This window comes from Diorhabda carinulata, chromosome 2 (genome assembly GCF_026250575.1).
Source record: "Diorhabda carinulata isolate Delta chromosome 2, icDioCari1.1, whole genome shotgun sequence".
Taxonomy (NCBI): Eukaryota; Metazoa; Arthropoda; class Insecta; order Coleoptera; family Chrysomelidae; genus Diorhabda; species Diorhabda carinulata.
The window spans coordinates 4,821,386-4,839,692 of NC_079461.1; the positions used below are offsets into that span (position 1 = coordinate 4,821,386).

The window sequence follows — 18,307 nt, forward strand, 5'->3', positions numbered from 1 at the left end:
AAGGTTTTTGATGAATAAAACAAGGAAATGAATTCTGAATTATATAATCTAAATTATTTTAAGAAAAAAGATTTATTTAATTATAAGCTATATAAATGTAGAAGAATTAGACAGCAACTACGAATTACATTGTCAATTTGACAGTAATACGAATTGTATTTGTTTTCATATTATTATAGGAACTTATTTATTCATCAAAACAACAAGTTTGATTCTAGAAAAAAGTATGATTTTCTTCTAAAAAAAGCATGATATGTGTTCGTAGTAATGAAATGTTATTATTTTAGATGTCATGAATTTTTCTGCACAGGAATTTATGTTTGAAAGACAGCGGATACGACAATGGGTTCCCCTTATTACACAGCAGGTAAAATAAAAAGAAAACAACTCATCACAAGTATTAACTGATATATGTTTCGATTTTAGTATCGTTTGAGACATGTCTATCAAATAATTGGGATAAACTTGGGAGACAATGGAGTAGGTAGGTTTTACTATACCCTCCATTTGACGACAATGTGTGCGCCTTTTTATACAAGTGAAGAAGTTACTAATCCAAATCCTAAATGGGCGGAATTGAACCCAAAAGACATCCCAAACCTCTCAGCTTCTTGTATAGCTTTAAGGATATGGCAGCACAGTAAAAATGGTGCAGATCGGATTTTAGTAACATGGGGCATTAATTTCTCAGGCCTTTGTTATATCGGAAATAAAATTTCGGATATACAGCCATATTTCTTTAAAAAAAATACTGTGATATTTTGTATGCAAGGAGGATTCTATACTAGTCACCAAGTTATAAGAACAGACTTACAAAAACCTATACCATTTTTAAATAACATTAATCTCATAGATACTTCTAATAATAAGGTTATCTATAAGAGAGTAGCTATTAAGGCTTGCAGTCAAGATGTGCAACATAGTTATAGTGTGGATAAATTACGATATTTGCAGCAGCTACAAATGCAGATAAGAAATATAGAAGCTGACGTTCAGAACATTAGAGATAAAATTAATGTCCTTAATTCTACAGCCACCAGAGACAAGGATGTTTCTCATCATTCTACAACTTTAGCAAATGTTAGATACGCCCCACAATTATTAACTATGAATTCTTTAAATAAAATGTTACAGGTTAGTAAATTTTTGCTAGCATATTTTTTATCTTGAAATAACAAATATTAATTTAATAAACAAAATAGAGTAAACAATTTTGCAAATTTTATATTTAGTATACAAATATTAAAATTATTACACGGTTATTTAGGAATATTGTACAGGGTGAGCAAATAAGGAATGGATTATATTACATATCACCAAAGTTAGCAGAGGAATATGAGCAGACAGTAAAAAACAATTAGCCGGAAATTAAGTGCTAATTGAGTGTGAAATTTTTCTCTATGCAAGTTTTTGAGAAATTGGCTGTTCTGCTAACTTTGGAATAAAGTTAGCAATGCAATGCAAGTTAAATATACAAAATCAGTAGACAATGATATAATATTTAATAAATAATAATGCTGTTTTTGGAACTATATTGTTTATATCCTTGCTTATTTATAAGGAAATTTGTATTATTTTACAAGAGACTCAAATCTTTCAGTAATTTTTATTACTATATCTATGTAGTATTCAGAATACTCGTATTGAATCTTATTAGATTTTTAGCACCACTTTATATGGAAGTTATGAAACACCATTATTTGATTCCCGATTTTTATAGTTCAATATTTGAAAATATTTTATTTTTTAGCAAAAACCAACATATGTACAGAAGCAAGAAATGGCAAAAATTAGTAAAGAACTGGAAATAGGAAAATTCAAAATAAAACTACTTTCTCAAGAAAGAGACAAAAAAACTGTGATAATTAGAACACTAAAACAAAGATTCATGGATTTATTAGAGAACAATGAAGAGAGAAGTATGACTTTGTATTATATCAGATTCAAACATTTTCATTTTTAAATTTGTATTTATAAAAAAAACAATAATTGGTTCTAATTTTTTTTCCTCTGCTTCCTTAGTATTTCTGCTATAACCATCAGCTCTTTAACCCCACGGAGACTTGGTAATTTCTTACTTCGACCTTCGTCTTAGTTTCCAAGTGCTACAAATTGAAGGGACCTGGAGAGTGGCTTGAAACTGAATTTTTATTTTTTCAATATTAACCGCACTTGGGTTATCTTGTTTAGTAGACTAGTAAAACCACGGCCACCATATTACCATCTTATTTGGAAATAATTTATATTTTTTTTCCCTTGAATTTTAACTACAACAGCCTAGTTTAATCCCAATAACTTTTTACCTTTTCAAGTGTAAGACTTGTTGGAGTTGAGTCATTGTGTTCCCTCCTTGGTCCAAAGCTCTTTCCATTCTTTCCTATTCTGTGTCTTTTGCTCTATTTCCTATCATCATATTCCTTGTACTTCTTCCGTCATCTTTATTTCTTCTATTCAGTTCCTTTTCATTCCCTGTTTCTTGTTGTTGTAGATTTTGTTTTGGATGATCTTTGAGTTAAGTTTTCTCTTATGATGTTTTTCCTTATTTTGTTACATCTTATTTTCTTCCCTATTTTTTCTATGTATATTTCATATCTGTTACCTGCATTTGTTTTTATGTTAGTGCTGATGTTTCTGATTAAAATGTCAATATGGGTAAGTCTACTCTTTTATGTATTTTAGTTTTTATTTGTTTTGGTATTTCCTTTTTGGCTAAAAACAGTCTCAATTGCTTTTAATAATCCTACCGTTTATCTCTTGTTCCAGTCTTCCATTTTATATTAAAGTCATACCTAAATATTTAAAACTTTTGACCTACTGTATTATAAATTTTTCAAGACTGACTTTTCCTTTTGGATTTTCACTGTCATATTCATTAATATTTCCTTGGTTTTACCTTATCCGCCTTCTCCTATTGGTTTTTCACTATCATATTCACTAATATTTCCTTGGTTGAACTTTTCTTTCAACAACAGTTCTAAATTACTGCTTTTCTCATCATTTTAGAAATCAGGTATCGGATAAGGGTTCTGATCTCTCTTTTACCCATTTCTACCACCATCTAAGGGGAGGACTTCATTGAGCAGCTATTATTTTTGACACTAGCATTCATTTATGGAATAAATTTTTATTTTTAGATTCTGATTTGATGGAAAATTACCACAAGCTGAGCAGAGGTTCTGAGAAACTGAAAGAATATAAAAAAAACATTCTACATCATAGAGAGATTTATTCGACTATTTATTGCCAGCTTCAACAGAGAAGAAGACAATTATTGAAAGAATTACTATTTATATTTCCAATAGAGAAGAATTCTGAAGACAAGTACACCATCATGGGAATTACACTACCGAATTCCGATTTATTAGCTGGTACCTCTATGAACTAAAAATCATTTAAAATGAAATTAATTGAATAATTATTTTAGATTCGACTGATAGTGGGCTCTCTGTTGCTTTAGGCTATATAGCTCACATTCTAATAATGTGTTCAACCTTTCTTCAAGTACCGATTAGGTACCCCATAACCCACTATGGTTCCAGATCATACATAACTGATAACGTTTCACCTTCACTTTCAGATAAAGAAAGACAGTAAGCTAAAACTCTTATTAATCAATAGTTTAATAATGATTTATTAATTTTTAGTTTTCCTTTATATACGAGGGGTAAAGAAAAAATTCATTTCACTTATGCTGTTTACCTGCTCAATAAGAATATTGCTCAGTTCCGTTGGTTATTTTATATGAACACAGTAGAACTCAAAGCGACTCTCTATAATCTCTTAACGTTCCTACAGAACCCTAGAGAAATAAAAATAGATGCTTCTTCTTCTTCTTCTTTGAAGCAATACGAGATACGGCCAGTAAAGAAGTTAGACATTGATCAAGTGGTTAGTCTACGTAGTTTTAATTCTATCTCGAACGTATCCGATCCGCTTTTAGATTGTATAAGATTGGAAAATCGATTAAAAACGTCCCAAAGTCCTAGTAGGATTGAAAAGAAATCTGGTGGGAAAAAATGCGGAGAATGCGGTAAAGGTCTGAGCGAAATCCTTGCTGTACCAGAAGCTTATTTAAACAAGCAGATCAGCTCGGAATCTTTCAGGAATTTTATGATGAAAGGAAGAGGATTGGAACCAAATACAGTTTGTTGTGGTAATATAAATTTCAACGTTAAATTTTATTCAAGTATCTTGATTATTTTTTGTAGATAGTAGTGGAGCAATAAAGATAACCAGTGGTAAAGAAATTCCTGTAGATTCTTCAAAACAAGTTTCGATAGAACAAGGTCAAGATCCTTTGGCATCTACTTCTTTACCTATAGTCAGAACTACCGATAGTAATTTGAGAAATGAATTGAAAAGTTGCAAAAGTTATACTAATAACAGAATCAGTCGATCTGTCGGTTCCTATTCGGATGACGACGCCGGTTTAGTTTTGAAAACAAATTTTGAAGTCGGTTCAGAACCGGTACTAAACATTAATTCCAAAGAAAATCAAGAAAAAGCAGAAAATAGGGAAGATCGAAAAGAAATTTGGTTAGAAAGTTATTCTGGCTTTGAAGAAACGTTATCAAGAACTGCGAGTTATGAGAAAAGTCCTTTGACGACTAGAACGAACGCTTTGCGTACAAGTACTACATTCAATTTGGTCAAACCAAAATAAGTTTCAATATTTAAATGTCAATTCTTTTGGCAATCAATAAATTTTTTACTTGATAAACCCTTTGTTAGTTACCCAGTGAGCAGAAATTCCTGCAGCGTTTGATACACATGTACCATGGACTACAAGAGTATTTCTATAAACGTTAGGAGATTAAAAAAAACTATTAATATTAGAAAAAATGATTTTTTTTATCTCAGACGTGAAGAACTACCATTTTCTTCAGATTAACTGTTTATAAAATTTTTAGAAATATAATTTCTCGAAATTAGAATTTTCTAATTCAGTATTTAATTTTATTTCAAACTACTTAATATATAAATTGAAAATTCCAAAATCATGTTTTACCAAAGTAACTATTTAATTAGGTATCATAATATCACTTGTTTTTCTGTTGGATTGCCAATATAATTTCAAACTTGTGTATATTGAAATAAAATTCTAGAAAAAATTGCATTTTTTTCATTTTAAAACTTACCCTCAATCATAATATAGGAGAAACATAATATTACAAACTCGTCCACTGATATAGATCGAGAAGCCTGTTCTGTTCCAATATGTTGTTGATGCTAAAGTTTGGTGGACACGCCGACCATTTGTATTTACTTTATCATTTTTTGTTACCTATTTACATTGTTTTTATTACTATTTCTATAGAAATAATGTCTGAAATGTTGTTTATTTATGGCAAACTAGAGATTTCCAGGAATCAAAAATTCTAGAATATGATAATAAAACGAAGCTCTAGCGGCCGTAGGATTTAGTTAACAATTTGATGTCATAGTAAACTCATTGGGATAGTGACATGTAAACTAAACGGTCTATTTAAATAAATTAGATGTTAATGTATAAATAAGATACATTGGGTGTATAAATTCATCCCACCCGTTCTGGGATTTAAAACTGTTCAAATAAATAAGAACATTACAATAATTATGTCCAGTGAATAATAGGAAAAAAGTCAGGAATGTATAGTATAGGCCAAAGTAATGTTAGTATTTCATATAAACTTTTCCAATACAGGCCCTCGTTTTTGAATTATAGGACTTCAAAGTTTGAATTTTATTTTTGATTTTAGTACTGAGTAAAATTTTTGAAACCATTGGTGAAATTCTTACAGAAACACTATTTACTGCTACCATTACATAAAGACTCGCAATCACACTGTCTGAAACGCGCCTGTTTAGTGGAGCACTTGTTTAGTAAGAAAGACAGAAGATCCATCTATTTGTGCCTTCACTTGTCTCAAGCTAGGTGTCTATCCATTTCCGCAGGGCCTGCTTTGCAAACAGATTGTTGAAAAATTTAACATCAACACTTTTGGCTATACCGAGAATTAATGTTGTGATAGTGTGTTCAGTTTAATTCCCATAGTGTATCTTCATATCTCAGTAAGTTTATTTTGGCGGGTAGAGATTTACAAACCAGGAGCAAACTACAGGTAATGGTTATTATTGATTAAAAATTTTAGCAGAAATGACACACCCTGTACGAAATTATGGAAAATGACTTTCCTATACCTCTTAAATACAGAAAATATATTCTTGTTGGTATTTGATAAAATGAGCCGTTTGGCTAGTTTATTAATCAGTTTCTACCAATTTTCGCAAAAATACAAGTTATAAAACATTTGAATTAAACTAGTTTCTAATCTAAGTTTAAAAATAATCGTACATTATTGATGACCAATATTTTTTTTTAAACTATCTCGTATATAATCTTAGAAAACTATAATCAGATAGATCACATATCAGTTGATTGCGGAGATTTTTATCACAATATCTGAGAGTCGCGTTCAGTTTTCGGTAGAAATATCTAAATCTTCAACTACTTTTTTCGTGCGATAATTTTTCCACGATATTTATCCAGTTGTAAAATATATTTCTAGATGTTTAATAATTATTGTTGGGCAGTTATCTGTGATTTATCCACACACCCGGATTTGATATTAAAGTTTGGTGAATTAATCATTTTTAATGTACAAAAAATCATGAACAATCGAAACAACCCATTAGATACTCAGAATAACTGAATCTGTGATCGAGATCTGAATTACTTTCCAAGCATGCAGATCTTGATCAGGTTAACACGAGCAATGATTTCACACACAGACTACTTGCTACAATTTCTAAAATTGTAAACTTGAAATTCTTATTCTTATAAGTATATTTTATTATCAAAATAAAACTATTTTTCTAAGTAAAACTCTTGTCAATATATAAACTGTAAGTGTATCCAAAGATTATCGAAATTATGATTCATCAACAAGCTACTCTTTTAATGGATCTATAGTTCTGCTGTGTAACATGAAATTTCGAACATTGAAAAAGAAGTAGATAAATAAGGACGCCATCTATTGTTACCTCGTGGAGTACAGCCACGTCACTTAAAATTAAGGTAGACTCCAAAACAGTGAAACTATTTCGAAATGAATATTTTCAGGCTTACTGGAGATTTATCTCATTTAATAGCCATAATTATACTTCTACAAAAAATTTGGCATTCAAGATCATGTGCAGGTAAGTGTTAAGTGATGTTTTTCACGTTTCTTTCCGGTAGACACTAGCAACGTATACAGTTAGTATCTTGCAATAATTTTTTTATTTATCTTGTATTAATTGCTGCTGAATGAAAAGTTCATTTCAAATGTAATCCTAGTTTGATAGTATATAACTTTCCACCTAAGTGCAATGCATTGTGTTTATAAAAAATATTATTTCTGCATATAATGTCGTTTTTAGAAATTTCGAAATTATTGAATAGATATTAACAATTGTAGCATAAATTTCGAGAATATTCAATACAGAAAACGTTTTTTATAAAAAATGTGGATAGTTATTAAAAAACTGTTTGGAAATTTCATGGTATCACATTATAAATATTATATTTCAAAAATATATTTAAATGTATTCATTGTTATCAAATATAAATATATTTTTGAGATAAAGCCCAACTAATTAAGTAGATAATTCTCATTTTGATATAATTTCCTTCTAGGTATATCTGGAAAAAGCCAAATTCTATTTGCATTAGTTTATACCACAAGATATCTGGACTTGATGTCATCCTATGTGTCCCTATATAATACTGTTATGAAATTCGTATTTTTGGCTACATCTTATGCTACTCTCTATTTAATCTATTTGAAATTCAAAGCTACTTATGACCACAACCACGACACATTCAGAATTGAATTCTTGATTTTACCATCATTCGGATTGGCAATGGTGATCAATCATGAATTTTATTTCATGGAGGTTTGCATTAAAACAATATTTTATAACTTATCATTGTTACTAAAAAATATATTTTAGGTTTTGTGGACATTTAGTATTTATCTTGAATCCGTGGCTATTTTACCTCAACTTTTTATGGTCAGTAAGACTGGTGAAGCAGAAAGTATTACTTCCCATTATTTGTTTGCTTTGGGATCTTATAGAGGATTGTACATCTTGAACTGGATTTACCGTTATGTTACTGAATCCCACTATGATCTCATTGCTATAGTAGCCGGTGTTGTGCAAACTGTACTATATTGCGATTTCTTCTATCTTTATATTACCAAAGGTAAGTCTCACTTTTCAATCAATTCATTTTGCTACAAGATTTCGCTTAACACTTTTATAGTATTAGTAACTAAACATTCAATGTACAAGGGCTGTTGATTAAGTAACTGTTATTTGAAAGGTAAACGTGTTATCTATAAATATATTAAACATAATATGTACAATATTTTCAATACTCTCCCTGTAGAAATGTGTTTGTTGCCTGCTAATTTAACTATTAGTTAACAGCAATTCATTCTTGAAATTTCATAGTGTTGTTTAGAAAACCAAGACTTCTAAAGCTTGATAACATTGGGCAGTGGGAAAAAGAAAGAAAGCATCATATGCAAGGTGATAGGATATTTGACATTTTTTTTTTAAATTATTATATCTTAAATCTTCAATAAACAAACATTTTCAAGTAATAAAGCCACTAAAACGTTTTTGATATCAGTTGGTGTTGTGCCATCACATTATCTGTACAAATTGATTAATGTATACACAATTTAGAAATTTATACAACATATTAGGAAAAATTAGTTTGAAACTTTATTAGCATTACCTCTCTGCTAAAATAACAGGAAAAAGGTAACTAAACATTATTTATTTTCTTAAATTTTTTACTTCTTAGTCCTTTTTATATGTTTTTTGTGATGATTCTAGATCTTTTATTCTATGACAATCAGTTCAAAATAACATGTAGAACTAAAATTAGTCCAAATCATCACGAAAAACATGAATGTCAATTTCTACAAGTTATTTTAAACTAATTTTTATAAAAAAGAGACTTAAAATCAAGAGAGATCCTTTATTGTTGAAAAATTGTCAACAATTTGTAGACAAAAGCTTGTAAAAAACTAAAAAACAAACATGTAAATAACTAAATAAAGACAAAAACAAAATTAACTTTGAAAATGACGATGTGAACATAACTATACGGCAATCCTAAAATAGGTAATAATAGCAACAAAAACCATGATTAAGAAGCTGTAATTTTAAGGTTATATCATAAATTTCTCTTTTTCTTCAAGATTTTCTGTAAAAAATGATGATACTGTGAGATGACAGTAGATACTTTATCAAAAGATTGCATATTCCTCATCTTAGTGTCACTTAAGTTAGGATTTTAGCTGCTGTCATCTGATCGAGACGGGGTAGATTAGAACTATCAGGCCTAACTAACTTTTGCCCTACAATGATTATTGAACATCAAGGTTTTATATAAGGCTTAGTTATAAGAGTATAACTAAACTAATAACAGTTTTTACTAAAAACTCAACAAAATAAATTTTAGCCAACTGTAAAGTATGTTGAAAGCTTCAAATAGCCCTCATAAATTCAATATATTTTATTTTATTAAGGTTAATATTGTTGGTAACAACAATATTTCACAGTATTTATTATAATTGATAAAATAATTAGAAGAATGTTTATTGGTTACTTTCTTACTTTAATGAAAATGTATTTTAACATATTCCTGATTCGATCATTTGAATTTTAAAATTATTATGTCAAACGTATTTCACCTGATTAAATGTGTGTTTTGATGGTTTGATTTAATCATATTTATTTATTTCAGTTCTGAAAGGAAAGAAACTTCAGTTGCCAGCTTAAAAACCAACCTAAAGACTAAACTGTACAAAACTTTATTTTAAATTCAGCTAAAAGGGGTATTAAAAACAATTAGTTTTAAGTAATATATTTGGATAGTAAACAATTATCCACTCTTATTTTTTTTGTAAAAATATTTACCTTATGTTTAAATATGATTACAAAGGATTACTGTTGAAATATTTTTTGTTTAAATTCTCTTTTAAAATCAAAATATATTATTTTTTCATTTCGTTCTGATCATACCTTAGATTATTGTAGTCTTTGATTCCCTATTTGGCATTTTTATAAACACATACGATGATTAAAAACACTTTTGACCTCAAGTTTGATCTAATTATATCATATACCAAAATGGTCATTAGATGCCACTAAATGTGTTAAAATAAAGTTACATTGTAGACAGTTTTCTACAAATTTTGTAAAAAGTACTAGTAATTTTTAATTATTATACTGATAAAGAGAGTGCTACTAGGTAGGTGAAAAAAATGTATAATCTTAAAATCAATTATTCATATTCATAACTTTTTATTGGCTTTTATAAAATTATCGTGTATGAATGAAGGTGTACAGAAAAGGATTTTTTTATTAGAAAATTACCCAGTTACGTGTGATTCAATGGAATTTTGTATTTGCTACAACAAATCAAGTCTGGTCAAAATGGAAAAATAAAAAATATAAACCTCCGATAATACCTGTCTAATACAGCCTGTAAACATCAACCTTGGGATCCTGTGGTAACCAAAAAGCACTACATCCTTGAAGAGGAAAGAAGACAACAGTTTCCAATATTCCTAGTTGAAAATATCAATTAAAACTTAATTTAATAAGGTTTTCTTTAAATTACCATGTTAAATATTCAGGTGATTAGTGAACAATGTGCAACAAATTTTTTGAGCATCCATTTGTTTGTAGTTTTGTTTACGATATGAGTATAATGAGAAAGTGTTTTACAGAAAAATAATTTCTGTATTGTCTTTTTTGTACACCTGTATTATACTATTCGACGCAAGTGTGACAGTACACCCTAAATGTGAAAATTAGATTGTAAAGCTACCTTCTGTAAATAGTGCATTATACCAAAAGAACTTGAATACATTATTTACTCTTGTTGAGAAAAATTATGCAGTAATCCAAGTAAGAAGTGATACACCTCATTTTTATATAATAAATATTTAGTGTACAATTAAAAAAACAAAATGCATAGTTTTTCTCCATTTTTCAAAATTTTGTTCATAATCTTAGATTTTTCATTAATATGTGTAACATATTTATTTGGTGTGTTTAATATTCGTTTTCTAAAAAACCATGTTTTAGATCTTCCCAATAAAAGTAGTTTTTATGTTTTGGATAAATTTTGTTTCCTTTAAAACTGATATAAAAAGAATTACTAAAAATCATTTGATGAATACATTGTACTCAACACCCATAGATTTATTATTAAAGATAAAAAGAGAATGTAAGTGGAACTGTACTGTTGGAAGAAAGAGAAAGAGCATCGGTGTACCACTCTCTACTCGCTTCTAATTCCTTTGTCATTTCCACCACTTAAAACTTCGATATCATGGCGATTAAATCAGAATAGTGTTGAGAGAGATAGGGAGTAGTATACTCGTGTTCTTTCTCTCTTTAATAGCAGTTCGGACCCACTTGAACAAGCTTCCATACCTATAAATGTCCCAAATACCTACAATTAACCCTTAGACGTTTCACGGAAATACAGTAAAATCGATTCGGTTCCCTACATGTCTATTGGAAATAATCGAGTGCAGGATATGTAAAATGTTGATTCCAGCGGGAAATTTGAATGTTTACCGAGTATCTATGACTAATTTGAAAAATTCCATCAAAACCCTATTACTTTTTACAAAAAATAAAATCGTAATTTCTGTACATTCAAACTAACTTAGTTACTACCTGTGATTTTTTGGATTAAAATGAATGGTATCCCCAGTGTGTAAAAATGAATATCTTCTGGAATACTTATTGAAATAGAAGATAAGAAAGGGTTGGATTTCAATATCTCCACAGAAAATGTAATGAAAACCTTTTAGAATTGGAATTTTGGAATTAAATTAGAAGCTTCAGTAGGTATGGTGTCCCTAGTGTGTAAAAAAATTCTTTTGGAATTCCTAGTGTTATAAGTAAGGATTGGATTTCAATATCTCTCTGTAGTTTATAAAAGGAAAATAAATTTTGACGTTTCCACTTTTCTTTAAGTCTTTATCAAAATATTTTAATTTGATATTATAAAAAAATTATCATTCTTTTAAAAACTATCAAAAAAGAAACAGATTTTGAAACAGAAGAGATCTAGAATCAAGAACATTTATATGCTTATATATATCAAATTAAAACGAAATTATAGAGAGTAATTCATGCGGATTCAATTTATTACCCTTATTATAAACGAATTCATTGATTTTTCTTCTATGAAGGATTACAACCATAGACATAGTAATTACAACTTGACGTTCGAGCACACTACACATTCGAGTTAATAATTTTCACTTCCGCTACCTCTACCTAGTATAAATTAAAAGCGCTTCGAAGCATGATGTCCGCTTCAGAACGTATTGAGTTTGTTTACGACCACTGTTCGTAAACTCATTGACAAAGTTCTAGATAAATGGGTACTAATTTTACGTCAAAGTGCGTGTCACAGAACATACCGTTCGGTATGTGCTGTGCCACTTCGCCCGCAAATTGCATTTCAAATGTACCTTAATACCTTTTTTTGTGGATCAATTTAGAATTAGTTGGTAAGCAAGTTATGATCGGTGTAATTACGAACTAATTCAGGATGTTGATTTACCGTGAACGAAAACGATGTGATCCGTGAGCACGGAACCGTAATTGAAAATTCAGAACTGAGCGACTTGCGACCACAATTTTGAAACTAGCTTACCCTACACTGACTAGGAACCAAAACTGTATTATTGTCATTCTTTCAATTTGTCAACAGTTTTTTGATAAAAATGGATAAAAATTTAGAACATGTCCTGGAGGAGTTGTAAGTTTTGATTATGTGATATATATCATTATATAATTCATTTTTATTTTAGAATAAATACTCCTGGAGTTTATGGATGCGTTTTAGCCGATGAACATGGACTTTGTTTAGGGAGTGAGTAATTTCTTTGTTTTTACTTCATGTGTATTATGAAACGTTTTTATAGACAAGGGTGAAACTTCAACTACCACGGCAGGTATTATTGGTGCAATTGCAGAAGAATCTTTGAAACTAGAACCAAATAGCAAACCTCCTATCATACATTTCGAAAATGACAATCGCTCCTGTACAATACAAAGAATTGGGACGATAACTGGAGCTATTTTCAAGAACTTACAAAATTAATTATAAATTATTAAACTTCCTACTAATATCATTGATATTACTGTATACACCTTATATTTAAAAAATTAAGTACAAATTAGGCAACAAAAGTATATTACTTTATAAAAATATCAACATTTTTATTTAAAATTACTAATCTTGTTTAACAAATGAACTTTTCCTGCTTTTGTACTTTTCTAAGCCCAACCTTAATAACGTCATGTTATCTAATGCCCAAATGGAAACTGTGATTAAAAAGAACACTGCACCTGCTCCAATGTGTATGAAAATTGATTTTTCTAATAGATAAATCTAAAATAAAGACACGATATACAATAATGGCAAAATAATATGGATGAAACTTACCTCTGATAATATAGTCACAATTCCTGACAAAACTAAAGTAATGAGAAACTTTTTACCAGGAATCAGCCCATCTAATGGTGTGAATTCAGTATCCTGGAATTGCTTGTGAATATAGTTTAAACTAAAATGCATGAAAACCTCTTTTTACATATAATAATACATAAAGGCGAAGTGTTTCTTAACAATGAAGAAATTAGATATTAATAAATTAACCAATGAATACTCATTTCTGGGCCCAAGATGAATGTTTTTATTTAATATTTTCATAACTAAAAATACCTGGCAATAGCACTTTGATTTATGTGATCGAAATAACATGCATAAACATAGGCCCAGTTTAGTTTCGACAACAGAAGTAACTGCATTAAGTATTATATTAAACCTTAAAAGGGATCCCTTAGGGTATTAGGAATCAAAGTTCTATAGTAGTGCTATATTCAGAATGTAAGTAAATCAGATCAATAGATGGAATATATGAATATGAATAAAGAAGATTCATATTTCAAATTACAATTAAAGTTGTCAAATCTAGTGCAGAGGTTTGATTTTTTTGTGTCCAATGTATAGAGCTAAATATAGCCTAAAGTGGAGGTCTCAGTCATTTCCTAGGACCAGCAAATAATTTAAAAATACTCTATATGCACGTACATATTTTACTAAACACAGAAAAAGCGAGAATTGTCACATTTGAAACCATTTTATTTGTGAGATTCGAAGAAAAAAATATATTGAAAGTTTGTTAATGTACAAACAACCTATAGATTGGTCTGAGGTCCATTTATTTTGTGCAAGATTTAGAAACTTAGTGAACTAGCTAACCACCTTCCTATCTTTTCCATTTTATAGCTTATTTTAAAACATTTCCAGCCCTCAATAAAGTTTTTTACTTTTTGTGTTTCTATTTGAAGCACCATTTTCCCTTATCAGTATATCAACCTTTACTATTAATTAGATTTAGTGTACAGTAGAATAAAACTTTTGGATTTACTTGTTGTGTGGAATCTTATTTTATATTATATCTGATAAATATTCTTTTATTTTTATAATCATACGCAAGTGGTTTAATATTGAGAATGCAATAAGACATGTAAGCGAATGTTAATACTCTAGGTACTCAAGGGTTAAGTTATGTAATTGAATTGATAATATTAGTTCTAAAACTTGCAATATTAGTTGATACCACCACTGATTTAAACAAATTTTATTTATTATGAAAAGATCCTTGATTTACTAACACTTGAAATATTACACTGTATGATTTTTTAAACCATTTATTTATACAAAACTCAAAGGACTAGACAATTTAATTATTATTGATATTGTGATAGTATATCAAAGTTTTAGAAATTTACTTACCTATGCACTATTCTAGCAGTCATATTAATGCAGTTCGCCAAAATGAATCCTACAGGTCCAAATATATAGGTAAGTATGTAGGATATCAACAAAAACATCACAGAAAATATCACCATTAAATAATTATACCTATGACAAAAATTTGCAACTTATATTTCATATGAGTGGGAAAAGTATGAAATATTTAGTTTATGCACTAAATTTTACCACGACCTACAAATAACTCATACAACTTCTTCCCATGAACTAGCGAACAACTTTCTGTGGTAGTTTGTTGTATGAAATATCAATTTTTTCTTTTAGATTGTTGGAAAAATACTTTTGTAAATATTTGACAACCGTAAGTGGCACATTACCTATCTAATTGTTGATTATTCATTGTGGCAAATACATATCCCTCCGTGACTCCATTTATAGCAAGAAGTACTATTGCGAAGCTATGAAATCTCAGTAATACTACCGATAAATTATTTTCTACCAATTTCTGCCCTCCATACAGGTATAAAAATGAATAACTGTAGGCTTGACCAAATGTAACAACTACAAGACCGATAGTTACTACTATTTTACATAATTGACTCAATACTTCGGCTGACTCGGCGACTTGTTTCTAAAATTTATAATAATTGTGATTAGCACAAATATCATGAATTTAAAAAGATAAATTAGGATTATTTTTAGTAAAGATTATTGAGATAAGTTAAATATTAAATTACACAGAATTGTTGAAAAGTTCTGAACCGAATATATAAAAGTAAGTCTTACTTTATTCTGTTTTGTTAATATCTCATCTCTTTTGATCATCTGGGTAAAATAAAAATATGCAGACTCTTCAATCGGTCGGAAAATGAACCTGAAATGCTACAATATCAACCTGGAATCTCCTCCTCGAAAAGTGATATTTAAAAACAATCAACTTTTTAATTATTTAAAATTTAATTAAATTAGCGGAAAAGGTGAAAACATTTTATAAAAAATTAATACTAATGGAATTAATGAGTTATTTTTCAACAAGTTAAGCGCCATGCCCAATTTATAAAATTTCCTAAATGGACCGAGTTCATTTTGTTTAAATATATTTGATGACAGGCCAATGAACCCACCGTGGTCTAGGTACGATTCAAATGCCATCACTTTTGGTTCCATCGTGACCAAGCAATGAGATATGGAGGAAGAGCTAAGGTAAAACCAAAAATGGTTTTAGATTGTAATAAAGGTAAAAGAGCTGTTGATATTTCTGATCAGATAGAAAACTACAACAATCATTTATGAACATCATTAAAGTGGTACAGAAAACTAGCTTACAACTGCAGTAGTAAATCCACGTATTATTCACAACGAAAGTTGTAATGAGGATCTGCCCATTACTGATTTTAAAAAATATTTTGTAGAGTAATCTTTACATTATTTACAAAAAATAAACTGGATCAAATGATATAATAAGGCGTTTTCTAACTTTTAAGATAATATCCCAAAGAGATGGAAGAAACGCAGCTCAGAATAAAACAAAAAATGTTACTGTAATGTTTCCACTACAGTAAAATATACTTCCAGTTTTATTTGTACCAAATATGAAAAATTTTCGAAAATTGGAACTCCATTTGGTTTTAACCCAGGGTTCACATATTATACAAATTTCGAGGCCCAAACAAAAATTATCCTCTAGATCTGCTAATACCAGTTACATGGTAACCATAGTTCAATGGTCCATACAGTCAATTAGAATGAGATGTGTTATGGGACCATCATAACATGGACCAACAAAGTCCAATTTCAAAAAGCATTGATGGTTAGGGGCAAAGTAGAATTGAAATTAAGTTAAAGGGTTGACTAATTTATTTTCATAATTTTAGAAGTGATTATACAACATAAGTTCATATGAATTCCTTATTGTTTTTTTGAGACTGTATCTTCTGAAATTAAGTCTGATTTTTAATAATATGTAATGTTACTTACCTAGCAGCCAAGCTTCCTAAATTATTTACAATATCATACACAGACTGTTGACTGAATGTTAAAACTGGAGATACTGTCATGACATACCTTTCCCCTTCAGTTAACACCTGCTTCACTACTGATTGTTTTATAAAACTCATTGTTAATACACACAATTTTGAATCCAACATAGCTTCCTATTGAAAAAATCTAAAAATTTTGTATATCAAAAATACAAGATGTTTACCTTATTTTCCATTATTCCTGGAAAGAGTTGTATGAAAGATGTAAAAGGAAAATCTGTCATATCAGAAAAAATATTCTTTTCTGCATTTTTCTCTTTTTTCTTGATTTCCTTTACTTTATTTAAAGCTGGAATGTACCAAAGAAAGAAACCATAATAAGAAAGACATAAAATAACAGATGAAACAATTTGCGCAATAGAAAAAGCATTTATAGGATATTCCGGCTCTGTTTCAACATAATAAACAAAAATAATTGTTCGACTTACTACATAAAGTGTGTCAATAACAACCTAGAAAAAAATAATAGTATTAGTGTTTACATATTATTTTTTTGAGATTGTATTTTTGAATATTTCTATATACATATACCTACTTTTAACCTGACAAAACAAAAATTTTGAGCAACAAGGACAACAACCTGAGACACTTGTTCTACTATACAAGATAAAGCCACTGCATAACAACCTAACTCATACTGATGTTGGTATTTATCATCTGTAGGTGTCAAAATGTTTATCCACACATAAACTAATGTTATATTAATCACACTCGATAAGGGAACACTGAAACCAAAAATAATTATTCAATTTTTAAAAATTTCGATGCGGTACTTACGATAACCATATTTGATTGATAACTTGGGCCCAATTTATTGTGCTTGTATTAGTTAAACAAGCTTTTAAAATCGGTTCTTTGGATAAAAATAATATTGTTGATTCTAAAAGAAGTAACCTGACGTTCATAATACCCAGGACTTCTTGACCAACAGTTCTTATTATATAAGCATTCAAAATAAAAGTTATACATCGAAATAACACCTGAAATAAAATGTTATTAACAATTAAATAATTATTTGAAATAACAATTAGTAATTAAATGAATACCTGAAATACTATGCTAAAAGAAGCATTTTCAATGCTACTTTTCAGTATGTTTCTTGCCATTTTAAATAATTTTTTTAATTTAAATCATTTTAGAGATAACAAATCAATACATATGAAGTAAATAATAATAGACAAAAATATCTAGGATTCTATTCTTCTTCTTTCAGAACACAAGATAACTAAATGATTTACCTCAAAATGTATTGATGTCAGATACACATATTTTTTTAAATAATGTGCCGTAAAATTCAATATAATTATTAAAATGATGTAAAAAACAACGAAAAAAATTAATAAATGGTCTTATACAACAAATACGAGAATTAAATGATCTATTTTTGATCGGCTATGCTCGCATGAATTGAATT

The 18,307-nt window shown here is 29.0% G+C and overlaps 4 protein-coding genes across 5 annotated transcripts; 3 read left to right on the forward strand and 1 right to left on the reverse strand.

The window, feature by feature from the left end:
- Positions 1-115: 115 nt before the first annotated feature.
- Positions 116-4,720, forward strand: LOC130890774 (UV radiation resistance-associated gene protein). The gene is made up of 8 exons (XM_057795082.1): positions 116-224; positions 288-367; positions 427-1,134; positions 1,751-1,919; positions 3,135-3,368; positions 3,425-3,590; positions 3,645-4,153; positions 4,209-4,720. Exons 2-8 carry the CDS (start codon positions 293-295, stop codon positions 4,661-4,663), a joined length of 2,316 nt encoding a protein of 771 aa, XP_057651065.1. The 5' UTR covers positions 116-224; positions 288-292; the 3' UTR covers positions 4,664-4,720.
- Positions 4,721-6,992: 2,272 nt separating this feature from the next.
- LOC130890777 (ER lumen protein-retaining receptor) lies at positions 6,993-11,171 on the forward strand. The gene is made up of 4 exons (XM_057795088.1): positions 6,993-7,179; positions 7,658-7,917; positions 7,975-8,227; positions 9,785-11,171. Exons 1-4 carry the CDS (start codon positions 7,089-7,091, stop codon positions 9,817-9,819), a joined length of 639 nt encoding a protein of 212 aa, XP_057651071.1. The 5' UTR covers positions 6,993-7,088; the 3' UTR covers positions 9,820-11,171.
- Positions 11,172-12,530: 1,359 nt separating this feature from the next.
- Positions 12,531-13,338, forward strand: LOC130904024 (uncharacterized). The gene is made up of 3 exons (XM_057816522.1): positions 12,531-12,829; positions 12,882-12,943; positions 12,996-13,338. The coding sequence occupies exons 1-3, from the start codon at positions 12,795-12,797 to the stop codon at positions 13,172-13,174; spliced, it is 276 nt and encodes a 91-aa protein (XP_057672505.1). The 5' UTR covers positions 12,531-12,794; the 3' UTR covers positions 13,175-13,338.
- On the reverse strand, positions 13,251-18,273 carry LOC130904021 (protein RFT1 homolog). 2 transcript variants are annotated; one of them, XM_057816517.1, is made up of 10 exons: positions 17,940-18,273; positions 17,671-17,873; positions 17,429-17,618; positions 17,058-17,345; positions 16,832-17,007; positions 15,641-15,728; positions 15,232-15,485; positions 14,876-15,004; positions 13,520-13,640; positions 13,251-13,465 (listed from the first exon to the last, which is right to left on the reverse strand). In XM_057816517.1, the coding sequence occupies exons 1-10, from the start codon at positions 17,997-17,999 to the stop codon at positions 13,307-13,309; spliced, it is 1,668 nt and encodes a 555-aa protein (XP_057672500.1). In that variant the 5' UTR covers positions 18,000-18,273; the 3' UTR covers positions 13,251-13,306. The 2 variants fall into 2 exon arrangements, with proteins under 2 accessions (XP_057672500.1, XP_057672501.1); XM_057816518.1 differs by having other exon boundaries at positions 17,474-17,618; positions 17,940-18,079.
- Between the last annotated feature and the right edge of the window lie 34 nt (positions 18,274-18,307).

Bases quoted from the DNA above. Each gene is read 5' to 3' on its own strand.
- LOC130890774 (XM_057795082.1), top strand. From the start codon at position 293: ATGAATTTTTCTGCACAGGAATTTATGTTTGAAAGACAGCGGATACGA. The intron at 3,591-3,644 runs GTAAGCTAAAAC...ATTAATTTTTAG, and splicing joins CTTTCAGATAAAGAAAGACA to TTTTCCTTTATATACGAGGG. The intron at 4,154-4,208 runs GTAATATAAATT...TATTTTTTGTAG, and splicing joins ACCAAATACAGTTTGTTGTG to ATAGTAGTGGAGCAATAAAG.
- LOC130904024 (XM_057816522.1), top strand. From the start codon at position 12,795: ATGGATAAAAATTTAGAACATGTCCTGGAGGAGTT. The intron at 12,830-12,881 runs GTAAGTTTTGAT...TTTTTATTTTAG, and splicing joins GAACATGTCCTGGAGGAGTT to AATAAATACTCCTGGAGTTT. The intron at 12,944-12,995 runs GTGAGTAATTTC...ACGTTTTTATAG, and splicing joins ACATGGACTTTGTTTAGGGA to ACAAGGGTGAAACTTCAACT.
- LOC130904021 (XM_057816517.1), bottom strand. From the start codon at position 17,999: ATGGCAAGAAACATACTGAAAAGTAGCATTGAAAATGCTTCTTTTAGC. The intron at 17,008-17,057 runs GTAAACATCTTG...TTTTTTCAATAG, and splicing joins CAGGAATAATGGAAAATAAG to GAAGCTATGTTGGATTCAAA. The intron at 15,729-16,831 runs GTAAGTAACATT...GTAGCATTTCAG, and splicing joins TTAGGAAGCTTGGCTGCTAG to GTTCATTTTCCGACCGATTG.
- LOC130890777 (XM_057795088.1), top strand. From the start codon at position 7,089: ATGAATATTTTCAGGCTTACTGGAGATTTATCTCATTTAATAGCCATA. The intron at 7,180-7,657 runs GTAAGTGTTAAG...ATTTCCTTCTAG, and splicing joins GCATTCAAGATCATGTGCAG to GTATATCTGGAAAAAGCCAA. The intron at 8,228-9,784 runs GTAAGTCTCACT...TATTTATTTCAG, and splicing joins CTATCTTTATATTACCAAAG to TTCTGAAAGGAAAGAAACTT.